The 22,371-nt window shown below is 37.9% G+C and overlaps 1 protein-coding gene across 1 annotated transcript in view; it reads left to right on the forward strand.

The window, feature by feature from the left end:
- Nucleotides 1-301: 301 nt before the first annotated feature.
- Nucleotides 302-22,371, forward strand: part of LOC122788071 (keratin, type I cytoskeletal 15-like) — a 49,009-nt gene continuing 26,939 nt past the window's right edge. Inside the window, exons 1-4 of the mRNA XM_044054993.1 lie at nt 302-866; nt 14,454-14,536; nt 16,514-16,670; nt 17,199-17,360. Of these exons, the coding sequence (XP_043910928.1) occupies nt 384-866; nt 14,454-14,536; nt 16,514-16,670; nt 17,199-17,360 (885 nt within the window). The 5' untranslated portion in view covers nt 302-383. The remainder of the gene's footprint in view (nt 867-14,453; nt 14,537-16,513; nt 16,671-17,198; nt 17,361-22,371) is intronic.

Raw genomic sequence — 22,371 nt, forward strand, 5'->3', positions numbered from 1 at the left:
GGCATATACATGATTTTTTTTCTCTACCTTGTAAATTCTGCAGAATTCATTCTGATATGAGAGATAGCTAAGTTTTCAAACTGCAAACAAGACCACACCTTTATGCTGCCTTAGTCTAGAAAATCACCTTAGGCTAGGTCCATTATTGTAAGAATGAATACATTGCTTTTAATTGAAATAGGCAAATTGTCAAGAGCCACACCACAAGCTAGCAGTTGCACCTGACAAAAGTTGCCCAATAGATAACAGAATCTTAACTAAGCAACACCCACTGCGTTTCCTATGTAAAGGAAGAGGCAACCTCTGCTCTGTGCAGCCTCAGCTCAGCTCCACTTGTTCCACTATAGCAATAGACACATTTGTTCTGTGCCTTTTCCAGCAAAATGAGTTTTGTACGAAAAGCAGCCAGTGTACATAGTGCTGGAGGGGGTAGAATGCAGATGTCAGCACTGAGACCATTAGGTTCTGCAGCTGCTGGAGGTTTTAATGCTGGAAGAATGTCAGGTGTCAGCTCTGGCTATTCCTTTGGCAGTAGTAGTTCTGGCTTTGGTAGTATCTTTGGTGCTGGTGGTGGTGGTGGTGGTGGTGGTGGTGGTGGTGGTAGCTTTGGGGCAGGTTTTGGTTCCTCTTTAAATGTAGGTGATGGGGATGTCATGCTTTTTGGTGCAAATGAGAAGATAACTATGCAGAACCTGAATGATCGTCTGGCCAAATATTTAGGAAAGGTACAATGTCTAGAGGAAGCTAACAATGAACTTGAGCTAAAGATCAAAGAGTGGCACAGTCAGGTCATTCCAGGATCTGGGGGTCCTGCTGCCCGTGACTATGGCCATCTTGAGAAGGAGATTGAAGATCTGCAAAATAAGGTAAGAAAATGTTGCCACAAGTCAGTCAGTAAATGCATATGTTTTATCTTTTTTTTACATATTATCTTTTGTTTTCAAGTGTGCTTGCTTAAATGCAATACAGTGTTCAGGAGTTATAGGTACAAGCTCTGCTCAAAGTAAAAAAGAAAATAAAAACTGACACCCTTAACAATCCATAAATTAATTAATGTCTGCAATCATATAGTTGTTTGTTTGCTTTTTGACTACAATTATGTTTAAATGTTAAACTTTGTCAGGAAAGAGTACTGGTCCAAAGAACCTTTTTACTGTGACCTTGGTCAAAGGCAAGCACACAAATAACACATCAGAGATGCTGACTTGGTTAAGGTAATTACTTTATAATATACATTGAGATATACAAAACAGACATACATATACATTTGAAACAAGAACAGAAGTTTGAAAAGTTTATGATTTACATTAGGTTAACCAAGCATGTTATCAGGTTAGATGTGCTGCCGACTTTGATGCAGGTTTTGGTTCCTCTTCAAATGTGAGCAGCATAAATATGTGCCCCTTGTTTTAGATGTTAAATGGGGAAGACTAAAATGAGGTCAACAGCTTGGTCTCTTGTGTGCAGCAGGTGTGAACATGTTTAGACATAGCTGCTCTTCTTACACCTCTGTGTTATGTGAGGACGTTAAAGGTTGCACCTCTGCTACACTTTCTGGTGTACAATGCAATTTAATTGAGTTGAATGGATAAGAAATTCACATTTATTGTTGGTACTGCCTTGCAAACCTGGCACCAGAAATAAGTGTAAATTGAAAGTTTTTGGGAGCTGGATTCATAATGTATACACTTAGTGTAATCTTTCTGAGTGAATGGAAAACACAAGCATTGTGATAGGGTTGAATTAAAAAATTGTACACAAAGTATTTAGGGTAAACGTTCTGAATTCCCCTGAACAGCTTTACATATTGTTCACACAATAAACATTTGGGCATAGGCATGCAGCTCTTTTTGATGCAATCAGTATCTTTACAACTTGTAAGTAGTATCATCAACAAAACATTTAATATATTTAGGAATAATACATTTTACCTTACATTTCCCCTAAAATGTAAATGAAAAGCATTGTTTGTACTTGAATCACTGGGCCCTTGTAGATATTCTGCACTAATTCTACCAATGTTTCTGAGACTTTGAACACCATACGACTGCACAGATCAGCTTTCTTGGGACCTTGTCATATGCTTTCTCCAAGTCTAGGAATGCCCAGTTGGACTTTTTCTTCATCTCTTAACTGCTTTTCAACTATCTGTCTCACTGCAAACATTGGGTCAGCTGTACTGCATCCAGAGCTGAATCTTAACTGCTTACTTCACATCTTTCTTTCTAATGCCCTACATATTTGTCTGTTACTCTCTCTAGAACTTTCATGCAGTATTCATCTATACTGCCCACAGTCCTCTTTATTCTTGAACAATGTTTAGTATGCTTATTCTCCAGTCTTCTGGGATATGCCTTTCTCTCCATACTGGTATTAGTACCCTCAGGACCATTTGTCATTATCTCACCCAGCATCTTTATCAAATCTGATGTGACTTCATCTCAGCCTGCTACTTTCCCTGACTTCATTTTCTATAGTGCTGTTATTACTTCTTCTTGGATGGGCTCCTCCTCTTCTTTCATCATAAGCTGTGTCTCAGGTTTTCTTTATTCTGAAGCTGCTGGAAGTACTCCTTCCATCTGCCATTGATGAACTGTGGACTGGTGAGCAGGTTGTTGCTGGCATCCCTTATGAAAGGTGTCTGACTATGTTCTTTATTTTTCTGTCTTTGCCTTGCCATTTGACAGAGTTTCTTTGGCCATCTATTGAGTTACTTTCCAGAAGTTGGTAAACTACTTCTGATGCCTTGTCTTTGCTTTTAGAAATCCTCTGTTAGCATCTTTGTTAGCCAACCAATATTCCTTCTTAGCCTTTTTTTTTTTATCTACCACTCTTTCCACCTTATTTCCATGCCATGCTCAGATGCATATCTGTTCTGTAGTCCTTACATATGGCGTTTTGAAACCCTGCCATTCTTCTTCCACTGACTTCTTCTTCTTTTTGAGGTGGTAGAGCATCGAATAATGCCTTGAACTGTTGTGATTTCTCTCCAATCAACTTTTACGTCCTCAGCCTGATCTCTATTTACCTTAGAGCCTTCTCTGACCACTGAACAGCAGATGATTATGGCAACCAGTGGTGCATGCTGTAGGTTGACTATTTCACTGGGGATTACTTTGCAATCACTGATTCTTCAGCCCTGCCCTTTCCTTACTAGGAAGAAGTCTACCTGAGTTGCATATTGGCCACTCTTGTATGTGATCTTGTGTCTGTCTCTCTTGCTGCACCATGCATTAGCCACCAAGAAGCCATTTGCCAGATAGAAGTGTAGAATGGCTTCTTCTTTATTCCTGTTGTCCCACCCATGTGGACCCAGGCAGTCTTTATATCTGTCTGTGTTGACATGTGTATTTGGTGGGGGTCTATATTATAATTGCAAAAACTGTCTTTCGTGAATGTATGTTCATTGACACATAAATGTCGAAGAACGAGAACAGTGAAGGACAACAACAGTGAAAATGAGAACGCCGAATGCATTCCCTGAAGTAACAGCACCCTACAGGTAAGGTAAACCTAACTGAACAAACCTTACCTAAAACACTTTTTCAAATGTTTTTTCAGGAGGGCAAGCCCCTCTGCACCCCCACACCCCCCTACTTAAATATACCAACTCCGAGACCACACTACATTGGGGAAAATGATTCTTTTCCTCATCCCCATGATCACCCTGCCGGCCAAGACAATTCATTCGGCATTCTCAATTTCACTGTTGTTATCCGCTGTTCTTGTTCTTCGACATTTATGTGTCGATGAACATGTATTCTGATATAGACCTGTATTTTGGTCATCCATTATCAACAACAATTCATGTTGTCCTGCTTTACTTAGTAGATCCTGCAACTGCTGCCTGAATGCAATTTGTTTTCCTTACTATCACAACCTGATATGGGATATAGGCTGAAATTATGAATAGTTTCTTTTCATTAAGGCTGATATCTGATTGCCATATGTCTGCTATTGATGCTGATGACATCTATCATTGCCTTCTGAGGTCTCTCCTTCAACACAATTCCCACACCATTTTTCGTCTGCTGTCCTCCTGATTCTGGACCCCATGCCAAGTGGCTTTTGGTGGAATACCCTTCCATCTTGTTTCCTGTATACATATAATTTACAGCCTTCTTCTTACCATCATGTCATCCAGATCCAAGGCTGTGCCCTGCCAGTGAACCTCTGTGAACCTACATTGAGTGTAGCAGTTCTTAGTTCATGTCAGGTTGATTGGTTATACTCAAACTGGAAAGCTGGATATGGGCTGACCTTATTAACCCAGTGCTGCGGGGTGGACAAACACTGGCCAATAGAAGCAAATAGACCACATCCAACACCATTAGTGCAAGTCAAAGTATGCTAACCTCACTTATCACTGGCAAATACCCATGCCTGTGATATTAGTCTATTTATTTTTATTTACTGATCAATATTGAACAATTTCAGTCTCAGCCCAGGTAATTAACATGGCCGAATCACCTAGAGCCATATTTTACTAGCCCTACCATGGTACACAATCTAAAATCTATGTTCTCCTTTCTTAAGGATTCTGCACACCACAGTAGATGCTAAAACAGTTGGTCTATATGACTATTTCTTCTATAGGGTATCCCCTAAAGTGTGTCCTGCTGCCCACAACACTGTTCTTGAGTGAATTTGAGATGGAAACACTCTGCATGTTTTTGGGAGGTGGGAGGAACCCCACAGAGACATAAGGACAATATGCAAACTCCATACAGGCATTGACTGTAGGTCAGCATGAAACCTTATACATGAGAGGTGAAGACCTTAACCACTATAACAACTGATTTCTCAACTGCTGTTATGTAATGAAGTACTGAGAAAACTACTTCTCTGCGAGCATGTGTCCAACAAAAGAGTATTGATGAGTAGATTAGCTTCTTGTCTAGCACCTAAGGATAGCTGAGACAGTCTCTGGCTCTCCAGTGATCTTATATTGGATAAAGTAGGTAATGAAATAATGAATGCGTAAGTGAATGCATGAGTTTTCAAAGATGCGCTGTAAAAGTTGACATGCCCAGCAGTAGATATACTTGTGTCACCTTGTATTATTTGTATACAGGGTATTCCATGATTCATTTCTCCAAGTGAAGTTTAAATATAAAACCTTACAATGGTAAAATGTCCTTGAGGAAAATTAATTTAAAACTGCAGATGAGTTCATTTAATACTAGGTTAAAGCCATCCGTCATCACTTTAAGTCTTTCAGCTCTTTAGAACAGAATTCCTATATAGATTAGATCTTTAAATAATCTGAACACATTTAAAGTAACTCAGATAAGTAAAGTTGGGAATTGGTCGTATAATCCAGTTCTGAAATCAATATTTCCAGATGGTCTTTGACCAAAACACTGAACTATACTTACAGATACATAGGGGAATACTAGGCTAATTGCACTAAAGGAATATTTTAAGACTAGTTACTGACATCTGGTTAGAATCAGACACACTGTACCTTGTATTTGTACAGTGAAAACCTTAACCAATATGCCACACCCACTTTATGAGCTTATAAACATTTGCTTCTTTAATGTTTTGCCTCTTGTAAATCTTAAAAACAAATAGATAAGCAGCAAAACTTGAATACCTGTATTGTTTTTCATGAAATACAAATGTTGTAATTGCAAGTAAGAACATTTTATAAGAATTTAAGTTTTAATGCATGCTAACCATAACCCTAGATGTACCCATATCTCTAACCCTAATGTGCATGTTAAACTAAAAAAATACTTCCCATAACACTACCACTACAGAAGGTGATTGATTCAATCAGCACCTCACCCCTTCAGAGCAAAAAAACAAAAAACACTTCACTGTAATAATCTTCAATACAGTCTGTGTGATCAGCTTATTACAGTTAGATCTACACCCTCACAGCTCTTCCATTAAAGAGCAAAAAAAAAAAATGGATGTTCCTTCTACTGGTACATCAAAAGCTAGTAAGATGCATATGTATCACACCCCCTTCTGCTCCACCCATATCTGTGCCTTACCCCAACACTCTTTCAATATATTTTATTAAAAAAAAATCTTCTTTTACACTGTAGCAAACTGTTTGCTATAAATGAAGCAAACAGTTTCTAAAATTTTTCTCTGCCTGCATGTTTTAGTTTAAAAGATTTTTTTTTTTAAACAGTAGCAAACTACTTGCTACAAACATAGCAGACAGTTGCTGCAGTTTATACCCTGCCTGCATGGAATGCTACAGAGCTTATGTTTTAATTAAAAAAAAAAAAAATCTTCTTTTCAAATTGTAGTGTAGTAAGCAGTTGCTACAGTTTAGACCACACGCCGAGTGCTACAGCTCTCAGGTTTCATGGCAAATGCAATACTGGCATTTAAAGGCTGACATTACATTAAAGAGAGATCAGTCAGTTGACCACACCCCCAACACTTTGCAACCAGGGCAGGTGATCCACTTGTGCCACCCTAGTTATGATACTGATCCTACCCACTCATACACTCTTAATCTACCCCCTCACCTATTCCTTACACACACACATGCAAATATATCTCACTTACATGTTTTGACAAAACACACATCAGATTTGAAAAACTGAAAATTCAACCAAATGATCATGCACTTCTGGCTGTCTACCAAAGAAACACATAATCAAACACATAACCACAAATGGTGCAAATGATTCCACACTAGTGCATGAATACAAAAATTGAGCAAAACACCAAATGCCAACACTGAAAACAAACGGTTGAAAAAAACAATGTTGAGATGCCATTTACTACACATGCACTGAGTAAATAATCTCAGAGCATGCTTGGAAAAATCTTTAATAAAAGTTAAAAACATTGTGGGGAGGCACCCTTGTTAATTTTATGTTCTACCTCCAAGACTGAACAACAGTAGAGAAAGGCATATTTCCCACCCTCGGTAATATTACAGTTTTGCATACCTGTCGAGCATCTGTTCAGTTGACCACATTGTGTAAACTAAACAGATATCGACTTACTGACTATTGACTTAATTATTGTCTCTCTCTCTCTCTATATATATATATATATATATAGATAGATAGATAGATAGATAGATACATACATGCACATTTATGGATAATGCATTTACTGCATAATTAATAGGTAATCACATTTTGGAGTGCTCATTTTGTGTGTGTGTGTGTGTGTGTGTGTGTGTGTGTGTGTGTGTGTGTGTGTGTGTGTGTGTGTGTACATGTATGTGAGTGTGAGTGCTGTTTCACAATCATTTCTGAAACCAGAAGTCATCCACTCCTTTGGAAAAGTCAGTGCACCATCATGTGGGGAACAGTATCTGTCAATGGTCACAGATAGAATACGATAGCCAGATGTTACTCATTCAAATATGATAGACAGATGTTTCTCATTCAAATCTCTCCACCCCAAAGGTGGAGAATAAAGAGACATGACTTATCTGTAAGTTTCTGCATGTCCAGAAATTAAAAAAAAGTGTAATCAAGGCATTCAATTACTAGCAATGTAGGGGCAAGTTGCCTTCCCTTTTTGAAGTATGCAGCAGCATTTAAAAAAAAAATCTCCCATTCAGTCATTTCAGGCATATCAGTCTAACTATGGTTACTTACAAGATGTATGGTAAGTGATATGACAACTACCTGTTACAATGAGTACCATACAGAAGCCACCAGGAAAAAATCCACAAGATGGCCTGAAATCCTCTGGGGCTGCACACCCAAATCCAGTTATTATACGTCACTCGTAGCAGCTGCGCTTCCTCTCTGCATCAGCACTTTGACCAGCCATGCAGCTGCTGACATCAGCTCTATGACAAGTAGTTCAAGGTTTACAGAATATCCATAACTAACCACACCATTGCTGTTTCCCACATTTAACCACACTTTAGGGAAAAAACACAATCACTTTTGTTTTTCCAACAGTAGGCATACTGTTTTTCTCCCTACCACTATCTAATATAACCAGCTGTGAAAAAAAAAAAACATAAGAATTTCAGAAGAAAGGAGAAAAAAGCTTTCTACTTGTAAGAAAACTGGCATGAAGATTTTGTTTTGTTTCGTTCTTCAGCAAATCTTCACTTTCCTCAAATTTGATTAAGTCTGTTCTGAAATTCCATTTTGAAACAAAGGGGAGTTAGGAATCATGCATCACATTTACTAGTAAGATCTTTGAGAGGTAATTTTGTTCTCTCCTCTTTATAAATAAACTCTTTATGTGATAATTCCTGATGTAGCTAGTAAGGTTTCATTATGACTGCTAATTTGGCTGTATGGTAAGTACTGCATTTACCACTGATGGTGATGAGATCAGCTTTGGGAAAGGATTATGAAATATACTTTTTATTTTAAATTAATTTGATGAAATTTTAAATGCAGTATACACTAATAAGAAAGTGCAGTTATACTCTTAAGCATAATCTTGCAATACCTAACCCAATCAATTCTAAACTGCAATGAGAAAAGGACTGTCTTAACACTTGAGTGACTTTTACAGTAAAGTGCCCCTGTTTAAGGATGTATGCTCCTGATCATTCACACTGTCAAATGACATTATCAGTTAAAACCTATATGGCAAAGAGTGGGAGCCCCTTTAACTCTTGTATTTTTCTTTTACTTGGTTCATCTCATAAGTAAAGGGATTATGTCCATAAAAACGGAGGTTATTACCTCTCTATATTCCTCCCTCATTAGACCAATAATTGAGTGTAACGTCCCGTTTGTGATGTACCTCTCCAAACATCTGCACCAACTGGAAAGACCAATGAAATACATCACAAAGATAATCCATGGCCTCCAACACCTGTCCTTTGCAGACAGGCTCAAATCACTATCACTCTACTCGGTATCATACAGATTGCTCAGGAGTGATCTGTGTCTTACCTACAAGGCAATCTCGGACCCTGCCCTACTAAAGATGATCCATATACGTAAGTCTAACTCCTCACACACTACCTGCTCAAAAGGCCGGAATCTAATATGTGAAATCAACAAAACTTGCTGGAGAGACAAGTTTGCCTCCCAGGGACTCCTCATCTCTGGAATAGACTTCTCATACATGTCAGAGTACCTCGCTGACATTCTTCAAGTGAGCCCTTGATGAGTGTATGGGAAACCACAAATTCATCCCAGGGGTTCCACCTGTGTCCCTCACTGACAGGGGCAACAGGTGCTGACTGAGTTTTTTTGGGGGGATAAACTCTTGGCTAGGCTTGTAAGGGCTCCAGGGCCATTAGACTAGTAACCTCCTATGATCCTATGATCCTGTGATGATCCTTACATAGCTAGTTCTACAGAAGTCCGGTGTTAAAGGGGATGCTATCTTTCTTAAAAACAGAAATAAATGAAAATGCAGTCTATATATACATGTTGCGGTGATAACTTGAACATCTTAAATTTTGTTATATGTTTTAAGGGGATTAGTACTGCAGTCTTTTTTTCAATGATGAATATAAATGCAATACAAATTAACAGTACACAGTGGCTGTCAGAAGAAATGTAAAGGTTTCACTTACAACAAGTTTAATTTTACAAATTCCAAAAATATTATTAAACTGAGTTGTCAGGAGATCCAGCAACAATCTAACATTACAAGTTGAAATGCTCTGTTTTGGTTCGCTTCCTACATTTATGTAATAAAAAAATTATAAAATCTATGCCAGGAGACACTGTACCATACAACTCCCCCCACCAAGAAAAAAATTCAGACACAAAAATATTTAAGATTGCTCTGCAAGTTCTTTACCACTCTTAATTGTCCTTCTGCTGTGTTAGCACTAAGACTTTGGCAGAATCTATTAGCATATATATAAGAAACTGAAATTTATCTTACAATTTATGCACACATATTATAAGGTATGCATGTATGTATATATGAGAAAAGCAACCAGGTACTCTCACCACGAAGTTATATAGGCAGGCAGTAAGTCCAAAGTGAACCGGAGCTCACTAAAAGTATAGCGACAATGCACTAAAAAAGTAAACAATAGTTTTCGCTGGTTCGATGAGCAGTGAATCACAATTTGCAGTAAACCAAAGTCATTAAAACAGGAACCATAAATCCACTTGATAGAATAACGAAAGATCCAATATATAGGAACAAAACGTTTATTGTGAGCGCTTTTGCGTGGTCACCACCACGCTTCTTCAGACAGGGTTAGTTTTTTTTTTTGTTTGTTTAGTCCCACTAAGCTAGTAGCCTTTGATCAGAGAAGACCTGAGGTGATGTTTATAATGCTAGGAAGAAATTTGTCCAGGAAATCAGGGAACTTCCGATACTCTTTTCCATAGGTGCTGTGGGATCTTTTTAATCAACTAGAGCTACCACCAACTCAGGGAGAAGGAGTCTTGGTTTAACACCTCATCCAAATAGAGGGTACAGCACTGCAGAGTCAACAGTTGCTCTACCTGGTGTGAGAATAGAACTCACAACCTTCCGCATCAGAGGTGAGTCTGGTATGTGCTGTGCCACTAAGAATAACATGCTAGGTGGATCGCATTTGTGCTGTTTTTCTGGTCTGAAGATTATTGATGCTAAGATAAATGTATTTCTGGCCAAAGCACCTGCTAAAGCATTGGCATGCAAAAACTGCCCATTGTGCTTCAAGTGGTGTATCAGTCCATCTAGATATATTGGAATAATTCTACTCCACTGCATTCTCTCCATGACCAGATATAATTTACCCAAATTATTGTCTGAACTAAGAGTTACAGTGCAAGATTGCAATACACAGCATCTCATACTGTTGGGAAATTTATTGCATTATAGATATGTTTTCCCTGAGGTTCTATAATATAATTAGGCACTTGCTCATATGACCCTCTAATCCTGAAAGTTACATAAGCTGATTTTATTATTTTGGGGGATGGAGAGTCGAAGTAAATGCTATAAGTTATCTTCCAACTTGTTGTTTGCCACCTCAAAGTTTGAGGGTCCAGCCTGCAAAATATTAGAAAATCCTTAGAGGCTTTCACTTTGGGAAGGTTTTTGGGCCATTTTTTTAACTCCCTGCCACTGACCATTAGCTACTCTTGAGTTTCTCTCTACATCTATGAGGTCTACAGAAAGCAACTTATCCCCCCATCCTAACTTGTAACCCCATACGTGAGGTCAGTGAGGAGAATAAGGCCACTGAGACAGTATCATCCTGCTGCTGAGGTGTGTTTTTCCTACAATGGCTCCACCCCAACCTGAAAAGCAAAGTCTTGTTAGTGAGTTGTGCCCTGAACATCAACGTCACTCAACCCCTCACTTCTGAAAGGGACTTACTGCCTTGCCCACCTTCAGAGAACACATGAACTCATTGTTTCTCTGATTAACATCAGGGAAGTCAACAGAACAAGTCTGTTCTGAGCAAGCACCCATCCCTGGATAGGCAAACCCATTCTCCCTGCCTGCATTGACATGTTCCCAAACAGCTAATTGAAACCTGTGTCACCTGGGTTGTAGTCAGGGCTTTATCCATATACATCATTGAGTAGGCTACCTTGCAGAAGTTGCTGTCAGTCACAGACAAAACTTTTGCTTTAATGGCCAGATTGGAATCCAGACATATTCACAGTTCTTCAGCCTAAGTTGTCTTGTGGAGTGGAACTAAGCGTCCCTAACATTTAAAAATATGGCTGCGCATAGAGGTGACCCACAGAGGGATTAAATTACTTCAGACACAAGTTATCTGCCCTTATGTGGGTCTCCTTTAAGCTCTATTATATGGTCATCCAGTTTTATAAACAGGTGACAAGTAATTAAACTGGAGTGATTGCACTTTTATAGGCATCAAAAAACACAAAAAGAAAAATCTGGCAAAGTGAGACTTTCCACTGTGTGATACCTTATTCCTCTTGTATAAGATGCAACATGGGATATATACAAATTACCCTTTAAGGCTCTCAGGTGTTTCAGCTAAATGGCAGTTCTGAATGTCCATGACGTTTTCTTTTACTTTTAAGTCTATTTATGGATAATTTCAGACCAATAAAGCCAAACCCTCTAGCTGTGGACATGCATGTTTCTGCCTTCTTATGGCATCATCAGCACAGACTTCTATAGGTACTGCTACTTTCCTTCTTATTATTCAGATAGCAGGGCTTGTAGTAACCATTGCATCTTCTGAATATCTGCTAAAGAATTTTGATGTCTATTACAGAGACATCTGGATCACTTAAAATTAAGAAATGCAGTTATGACACCCAGTTTAGGACAAGTAATTAAATCTGATTGACTGACCTTCAGAATATTATTTGTGGTGAGGTGTTTTAGTTATGTACAAGCAGGGAGCCTCTCAGAGTTGTGCTATGTTACCATATTACCAGTATATGGAAACAACTATACTGTGACAGGTTATTAATCAAAATAACAATGGAGTGAGCAACAGTATACAGACCCAGGGATGGATACTCAGGCTACTCTTATACCTGCCCTATTTATAGAAACATCAATTCTCATTTTTATTTGATGGTAAATGGTCTCCCTAAAATATATGGATAAGGGATTTTTTTGTGAAGTTTATTATTTCAGGTGCTTATACAGCAATCCCAGTTACTTACAGACATTTTGGGGATGCCCATGGGTTCAACCCCTATAGGAATATGCAGCTGAGAAAATTCATAAGCATTGTCAACCTGCCTAATAAACAGGCTGTCTCAAAGTTTCCATAGGTTGTCTTGTAAGTTGTCTTGTAAGGCAAAGCAGTGACTGAATGATTAGCATGCACTGCTAGAATATATATTACCTCTCACTAGAATAGTATGTGGAACTGTTCTTTGCAAGGTCTAAATAAATATGTAAGAAAATATGTACAGAAAATGTCTGACATTGCATTTAGAGACAGAAATTCCCTGGTACTGCCAGGCATTTAGATGTGTTGTCAGTTCTTCTAATGAAAATCTAGCAAGACATTTTAACCAGTTTTAATTGATTCCTGGGTTAAAACATCTTGCTAACAGCTACTCAAGCCCCAACTGCTCAAATTCCACTTCTTTGCAGCAGAGACTCAAGTTGCTGTTTGCCGTGTAAGCAGCTGCCCACATTCAAACTAGAATATGAATTCAATAAAAAATATAACAAAACCAGTAAAAATAAAAATAAAATTCAGTCCAGGCCACAAAGGTAAGTGTAGATTCCTAATCACAGATATTTTCACAAAAATCACAGATGAGCACTTTCGTCTAATAATGTAGACTTCATCAGATCTGATGAAGTCTACATTATTAGACGAAAGCGCTCATCTGTGATTTTTGTGGAAATATCTGTGATTTCTGTGAAAATATAAAGGAATCTACACCTACCTTTGTGGCCTGGACTGAATTTTATTTTTAGAATATGAATTCAGCCAAGCAGCTGAAGCGTGCAATTGGTCATGTGACAGGGAATGGAGTCAGGAAGTGCCAGTGAGTAAGGAAATGGAAACAGGGAGGTGAAATTTAGGTCTAGGGAGGGTAGGGGGATTTTAGGTTTAAGGTGCGATCGATACATTAGGCTGATGGAGGAGAGAAGGATTTTAGGTTTAGGGAGTTATTCAGTTTGGGTTTAAGGACTGGGTGGGAGTTTTTGGGGTTAGGGTCATAGGTCTGGTAGGGCTATTAAACATCTGGCTTTGAGAATGATGTTTAGTTCAGGGACAAGAGTGGAGTTAGTGGAGCACTTGCAAAATGATATAGTGGCAGGGAATATGTGTATATCTCCAGCAATTTTTTCTCAAGCACATGTAATAAACTCTGAGTTAAATCTTTATGACATTTCTGTTTCTGTGTCACAGTGTCATTTGGCAAGTATTAATGAGATTTGTTTATTATTATGAGTTAATGATGTCAGCACATTTGAATGATTATGCTGCATAAGGTTTTGTGTCTGTAATAAAAAAAATACTTTAAGTATACAAAAAAAAAAACAGGAAAGAGACTATTTTTCAATTTTTTTATGTTTTAGTTCATTATACTTGGATTATCTGTGGTCCAATTTGATTTACTGACTACAGTATACCTTGCTGTTCATGAGGTTTTCAAATTGGTGAGAGATATAAGCAAAGGAAGGAGATGTATCGGACAACAAAAGTTGTGGAAGGTGTATCACTCTGACTTACCAAACCATCTTTGCTTGCAGGCTTCAGCAGATAAATAACTGCCAAGCATGATCCCATTACTTCACTTGTGATGATCTACTTTAATATGTGTAAAATACTAGAAAAAATACAAATATTTAGAAATTAATGTAGGAGCAGGCAGTTGGTTTTGTGGGTATATCTGCACATTGCAAAGTGGTTTAGGGTTCTACTAGCTTTGAATCTAGTAAAGTAAATGTAAGCATCTCATCTGAATTTAGTGTTTGCGGCTCAATGAATAAATGCACAGCATGGCACAAATATGTCATTCTTTACTTGGGTTGCTAAATAGTCATACTGATTACTCACCATGTAACTTGTCTGATTTTTTTCTGATTTCTGTTCTGGAGGTAGACATAAATACATTTCTATGATTTTGCAGGTGAATAATTGTAGAGTGGATACAGCAACTATACTTCTGCATATCGACAATGCCAAACTTGCTGCAGATGACTTCAGAAACAAGTAAGTTAATCTTGTTGCTGTTTCTTAGAGATGATGTGATACTTCTTCCTTTCATTGTAGTCAGTCACAATTTGAGATGCATAAACAAGCATTTTGATAGCAACCCATTAAAAGATACTTAAAGTGACTTTATGTTGCCTTTATGTTCCAGTCTGGGTGGATATCTTTTATCAACACAATTTACATTCATATATGAGACATAGGCTACAAATAAGCTTGGAAACTGCACTAGTAACATCTTAGCTTGACTACTTTTGTTGAATCAATAGAATTTCACAAAAGGACATTGTATCAAATACTGAATTTTCCAGCTGTCCACTAATCCAGTTCAAGGTAATTGGGGAACCCAGATTATGACCTCTCCCAGCATTCCCCAAGCACAAGGCAGAGAGAAATTAATCATGCAGAAGGTGTCAACCTGTACCATTATGAACACAAATACTCAAACAAGGCACACACATTTAACTGCAATTTGGAGTATCATCTGTTTAACTTCCTCATATATTGAAGATGTACAGACCATCAGGCCAAGAACCAGACTGTAGAACAATGTGAGGTGGCAATGCTTAGCACTGCAGCTATTTCACTCTCATCCATGTATTTCTTTATTATAATAAAACATATTAAAAGCAATTGCATGTTAAAAGTGCTGCTTCTTTACCATGCATAATACTGATTATGCTGTACTGGGCAAATATGTTTTAAGACATCATTCCATTAAGCTCTTCTGCAAACTCTACATAATGTGCATGCAACAGACCCAAGTTTCAACTTCTGACTTTTTCAGCAGCATTGAAACAGCTGGAGGGCTAGAGAACTAATCAAAACAGACCTTTATCATGCTCAGTCCAGAAGAAAAAAAAAAGAAACAGAACATGTTACATATAAAGTGCACACATTAATTAGTATAACAAATGAATATTAGAAATCAGGTCATGAATTACATATCAAAATAGGTTCACATAGACAAGTACCCTGAAACATTCACCAGCCACGGTAGTCAGGAAATCCTTCTACATGGCACACCTCATCACAAAAGATTTCTCATCCAGGAAAAAAGAGGTCATTGTTTCCCTCTACTCATCACTCATTAGACCCATTATAGAGTACAACTCCCCTTTTGGTATGTACCTCACAAGACATCTACAACAACTGGAAAGGCTGCAGAAATACCTCACAAAGAGGATTACCGGCCTCAAACAGATGCCCTACGCAGACCGTCTCAAAAAACTGCAGCTTTACTCTGTCGCATATCACCTACTCAGAGGCAATCTCTGCCTAACACACAAATCTATGTCAAACACACAGCTTTTGGACATGCTCCACTTAAAGAAATCCCAATCCCTATGAGCTACACGCTCCAGGGACCTAAACCATGTCACCTCAATAAACAGAACATGCTGGAAGGGATAGATTCCTGTCCCAGACACTTCCCATACTCTGGAACAAACTACCTATTTATAGCAAACAAAACTCCTCATTAACACTCTTCAAGAAAAATCTTGATGATTGGATGGCTGATAGGAAATTCACCCCGGGGATCACTTCTGTGGCTCTGCACGACAGTGGCGCAGCAAAATAATTTTCTTGGGTGGTAAAAGCCAGGGTACCTTTTGACTAGACTTATATAGACCCTAGGACCAATAGCCTAGTACCTACCAATGAACCTACCTATGAACCTATGAGCAATGAAAGATCAGCATTATTTTTCAAGTTGAATGCACATGACAAAAATATGAGTAATGCTACATTTAAAGTACAATTCTTGAAGGATGGTGTGTGTGTGTGTGTGTGTGTGTGTGTGTGTGTGTGTGTGTGTGTGTGTGTGCTCGCTTGCGTGTGTGTGTGTTTGAGTGTATGCATGTCTGTCTGTATGTGTGTTTGTGTGTGTGTGTGCATGTGTATACATTTCTTCAGTGCTGCAAAAAGTGTTAAACATAGCATTTGATATAGTTAACACATTTTATTGACTTACAGGTATGAAAACGAACAGTCTTTGAGAATGGGAGTTGAAGCTGATATTAATGGACTTAAGCGAGTCTTGGATGAGTTAGGCCTTGCCAAAGCAGATGCTGATATGCAGATTGAAAGCCTAAGGGATGAAATCGACTATCTCAAGAAGAACCATGAAGAGGTTAGTAGAATGACCAACCATTTACTTCTTCCCCGCATTAAGTGAAGTACCTCCCTCACACCTTACCAATGCCTGTTAACCCTAACCCTTCCCGTGACATTAACCTTTCCTTTCACAAAAAATAAGACAGTAGTTAAAAACACCTCTTGAGGCAGTAAACTATTTAAGGATATTTTAATAATTTTAGATTTAAATTATATTGGTTAAAAAGCTGTCAGTTGCTACTATTTTATGTTCTTCAATATGAATGTAACTTCCAAACATAAGTCATAATGACATAAAGAAAGAAACACAGATTTATTTTCACAGGTATATATACATATACATATACATATATATATATATATATATATATATATATATATATATATATATATATATATATATATATATTGTATCTGGTTAATATTTCAGAAAATATGGTTTAAGCAGTATTTTATTTTTCTTATCTAATAGGTGCTGTTGTCACTTTAAAACAAGCAAAGTATTTCCTGACTTTCTTTTCATTCAATATGTCTCTGTTTCTAGGACATGAAGTCTGTAAGTAGCGGCATCGCTGGTCAGGTTAATGTAGAGCTTGACGCTGCCCCTGGTACTAACCTGCTGGATGAAATGGATGCATGCAGGAGAGACCAAGAAGCAATGATTGATCAAATGCGACGAGAAGCTGAGAGGTGGTTTAATGAAAAGGTAAAATAACACTAATAATAAGTCTGTTATGTGCAATTGTGTTCTAGAATTCTACTGCCTGCAAGCCATCATGCCTTCCTGTACTGAATGTCAGTTAGTTCTTCAGTGTTGAATTATATCCAGACCCATTCTGGGGACAGTTTCCTGGGGTGAACTGCCCCAGATGCAGAAATCTGAGTTACGTTTATCCTCATTAACATTCCCAGCTATGATGGTGATTAACTCTGAACAGTGTAACCTTTCTTTTGGTTGTGACGAAAGCACTTGTGGCACTGAAAGGATCACCTGTGCACTTTTGTCCATGCATCCATGTTCCTCAACATGTGTGGATAATAGCTACTATCAATGACTTGGGCGGTCACACCCATGCCCTCCCTATACCAGGTCCTTAGATCCTGACATGTCCTACATCTCCAGTGGAAGCTGTGTCAGTAAATCAATGGTTGACCCAGCCAGAACCACATCCCATCCCAGGACAGGCATGTCCATCCTTCCTGCCTACTCTTTCAAGGAACCAATGCGCTAATTGAACTTGGGTTACCTTGGCCAAGTCAGGTCTTTATATTCTATGCCACAGAGCAGAATGATATCACATTCATGTCCTTTTAATAATAATAATGATGATTAATAATAATAATAATAATAATAATAATAATAATAGAAACACAACTGTCATTATTAGAATTATGTAAACACCTTTTGTTTTAAACTGTAACTGTAGATGATTTTATGAACCTAGGAGATCTGTATAGATAGTTATAATATTAAACCATTTTATGTAAAGTTTTGGAATAATGTTGGCATTTTGATTAGCAGACTTAGCAAAAAACAATGCAATTGACTTAACAGCTGCATGTCTGTATTTCACATATACTTAATGTGTGGAAATAACTCACAGCAGTCAAGGTGGCTCAGTTGTTATTTTTCTCACAGCTCCTGGGTCTGTAATCTGATCCTGATGTCTAGCTAACATCTTTGCAGCATCTATATGCACTTCCTGTGTCTCTGATTTTCTGTGAGTAGTCATTTTTTTCTCACCTTCCCAAACATGCCAGCTGATTGGCCACTCCAAGCTTTACTCACATGTACATAATTTAAGTTTTTTTTTTTTTTTTTGTATCCAGCTCTCTCTGCAGTTGAAAGTTTGATATTCATCTACCATTCTCTGCATAGTGAATCTCATAATATGTATTATCCAGCAAATGTTTGCTGGTCATAAGACAGCTTAAAACAAGTACTATTAGGTTTTAGAACTCATTTTGGTGCTGTACACAATACATATAAAACAATGGTGTTGGGCTTGTATGCTATATTGTGACATACTACAATAGTTGTATATAATTCATGAAACACTTGTACACAGTGGAGCAAGACCCTGTTTGTGGTCTCATTCCACTGAATACTAGTAGGTCCCCAAGCACCAAGTATACATGGAAATAAACCATCCCTAATAGTGTGCAACTCACAATACTCTCACCACCATTGGACATCTTACTTTCCATTGTGTAAGCCATGGGAGTTCAAATGCATACTAATTGCTGCTGAAATACTTACAGCCACATCAGTCACCTTCCCTGCTAATATGTTGCACAGCAAACAGCACTGAGCAGCGTATTTGTGCTGACATGAAGTAACCTCCTCCTACACACACACACACACACACACACACACACACACACACACACACACACACACACACACACACACACACACACAGAGCAGAACCATATCACCATTGCATAGCAAGAAAATCCCTCCTGCCAATGGAGTCCCATTAATGCAGGCAAACTTGCTACCACACTACATTGCCTCCCTCCTGCATAATGCAGTTGAACTATTGACAATGACAGGTTACTCAGCACCAGATCCATTCAACTCCACTGGGATATGGAACGACTGTGATTCACAATTATGCATGCAAATGGTAAAGAGCAATACTGTGCAATTCACCAAAGTATTGCACCATGTCCCTTAAAAAGGAGGTATTTTATCTACATAGTAAGGCAGACTTTACTGCAAATAGCATCCATACAGACTAACCCAGTGTAGCTCTGTTTGGCTACCCAAAACAACCTCTAGTCATGAGCAGAGGAGCACCTGGTATATATTAGTAAGGGTGTTGTAAACATAATATAAATGTGCACCATTTGTTTAAGGAGAAGACATATTACAAAATGTACCACATCAGTGACCCTTAAACAAAGTAAAATTAGGTTTTGAGTAGCAGTACAAAGTTATCTAAATCATAGTTTTATATAAGAGAAAGTGTACTATAATTATGTATGGAGGCATATCACATGCTAACTTTTAATCATTTTTATTTGCTTTTACTGAAATTAACAAGAAAAAATGATTGTCATAACTCACTTCCAGTTTCAATACTTCTGGTGTCAGAATATTTACTTATACCATGCATAATACCCTGAAGATTCTCCTTCTCTGTAAACAAGTTATATACAGAAGGTGTAGTTTGACAGAGCAAATGACTGCTAGATGGCTTTTCTTCCAGGTTATAAAAATGTCCAGCTATACAGTCCATACATTCGTGCTTTCTGGAACTGCTTACAAGAATAATTGGAATTTCCCATATATATAGACAGAACCTTGTTCTCACTATCTCAGGTGGTGCTGTTAATTTCCTTTTCCAAAATACTATTCACTACAAGTTATCTGGATCTGAGATGCAGACAATCATATCCATCTACACATTCCTTCAGGGACATATACCCAAAGACATTGTGAAACAATCTCCACTGCACAATACATAATGCATAATACCAAGCCTCTTATGAGCATAGTCTATTCATTTAATAGTGAACTCCTAACCAAAAATTACTTCCTTAACTGCAATACTGTATACCCATCCAATTCTTCTTCAACCCATACTCCCCAATTTTCAATAATTCTCTTTGTCCAATGTTCTGCTTTTAATTTGCACATTTGACCAATTTTTTCACCCATTCATACTGCTCATGTCTACCTAATAGTAAACCCTCTGGCAATTTCCAGTTCTCATCTATTTTTTCTTAGACCAGCTCTGCTATTAACATCACTTCTACTTTAATGGGCCTGTCTCAATCACTACTGCCAGCCTCATCCCCAAACACACAAAAAAGCTAATAAAAATCAGGATTATCCCTCTAAATGCAAGCACAAAATGAGAACAAATAACTCTACAGATGAGACATATATTTACAATCCCACCCCATATGCTTATACCCATCTTCTAATTTCCCATACATCTAGCCTTTATCTTCCTGTACACATCCCTCTACCCATACATTTTTGGGAGTTCTGCACCACCCATGGAGTTGTCTCTTGTTTAAATCAAGTATTAGACTAACAAATCTTCGGCTCAGTCATAATCTGCTAGCCTTCATCCTATTATTCATCCAACGTCCACCTATCATTTTACTTAATCCACACATTCCTCAATCTATTAAAACTTTCCTTGGTCTCAACTATTACTAATTTTTTTTTAATTTCTCGCAGGCCTGCCTTTCCTCTGTTAGCCATTTGTTCATTTACTGCACATTTTCTTCCTCACTACCATTCTACTTTTCGATCTAGACATTACTCATTTACTTTTCCATCTAGACTTTACTCCTTTTCTTTCAACCTGCTCCCACAGTCTATACACTATCCCCTCCTTTTAGACCAAATTTCTGGCATGCTCAAAAAAATATCACTTTTCCCTTTGCCCAAAAAATCATCCACATACCCCAAATATCTTTGGTTGTACTCTTCTAATTTCTTTCTAAAAGTATTATGATTGTCTTCTGCCAGTATCCTTCAATACTACAGTTAATCCTCACATAAATATAAACATTTTCTCCATTCTTCTGAATTCTCATTCCATAGCTATCTCCATGGTCTCAAATAAATATCTGCTATCCACCACAACTCCCTCTTCCTACTGCCCCCATCACAGCCCTCTTACATGCACATTTCAAAGTCTTTCATTCATATTGACTGGCAATGTAAATCTTCTAAAGTTGAGTGTTCCTTGCCCACCCTCTCTCTTGCCAGTACACAACCTGACTCTTCAAGTTTAAGATCTCTCTTCCATACACAGAGTATTCACAAGTCTTTTGCACCTACCATATGCAATTTTTCTGTGGCTGTACCCCAGTAAGACCAGCAGTGGCATCATCATCCTAAGGAGAATTCATTATAGCTCCTAGGGAACTTATTCTCTGCTACCATGTATCCAACATCCCACTCATTCTCCCTATTAACTCAGTAAAGTTTTCCATTTTTGGCCATCCTGATAGAAAGAAAGGGAAACAACTGTCTCCCCTTTTCAAGATTTTCAGTACAGTACCCCTACCTATCCCCACTTCTTTCCTAACAATAATTACAAAAAACTTTTGTAAGGTAGCAGAGATCCATCTTGTTCCAAAATGGTTGGAACAGCTTCAGACGTCATGATAATAATAACTCAATAATAATAATAACTCACTACTTTCAATAATAAAATAAAACCATCAACAAAAAGAGCTGTACTTCTGTGCATAGCTAGATCAACCCAACTCACAAAATGTTCATCTTATCCTGTGTGCCAATTTTTCCATGGCCATCAAATAGCAGAAGAGGAGTTAGGGGAAATCCCTATCTTGTTTATATCTGAAGATGTATCTAAGATACCTTCATTTGCTTCTATTTGAGTAGTAGCCTTTTCATATACAGTAGCCACAGTTTCTAGGCACCAACCTTATAAAGCTATCTGTTCAAGAGTGGGTATTGTGAACACACAGCTAGGAGTGTCAAAATCTTTTGGAATATCCATCAATCCCATGCCAGCTTTTTCCATGCTGTACTCCTAGTCCCGTGCCATCAAATTGATTAACTGGTACCAACGGGCTCTTGATAGCACTCTCTTAAGAAAACATGCTTGAATTTACTCTATCAGTTTAAGCAGCATATTTTTTCTAATCCGGCTATAAGCACCTTAGAAAAAAGTTGTTGGGTCTTCTGTGTCTCCTCTTCTTTTCAGGCAAAATTTTCAGAA

The sequence above is a fragment of the Protopterus annectens genome, chromosome 13.part0 (genome assembly GCF_019279795.1).
Source record: "Protopterus annectens isolate FY-2018-M chromosome 13.part0, PAN1.0, whole genome shotgun sequence".
In the NCBI taxonomy this organism is placed as follows: Eukaryota; Metazoa; Chordata; order Ceratodontiformes; family Protopteridae; genus Protopterus; species Protopterus annectens.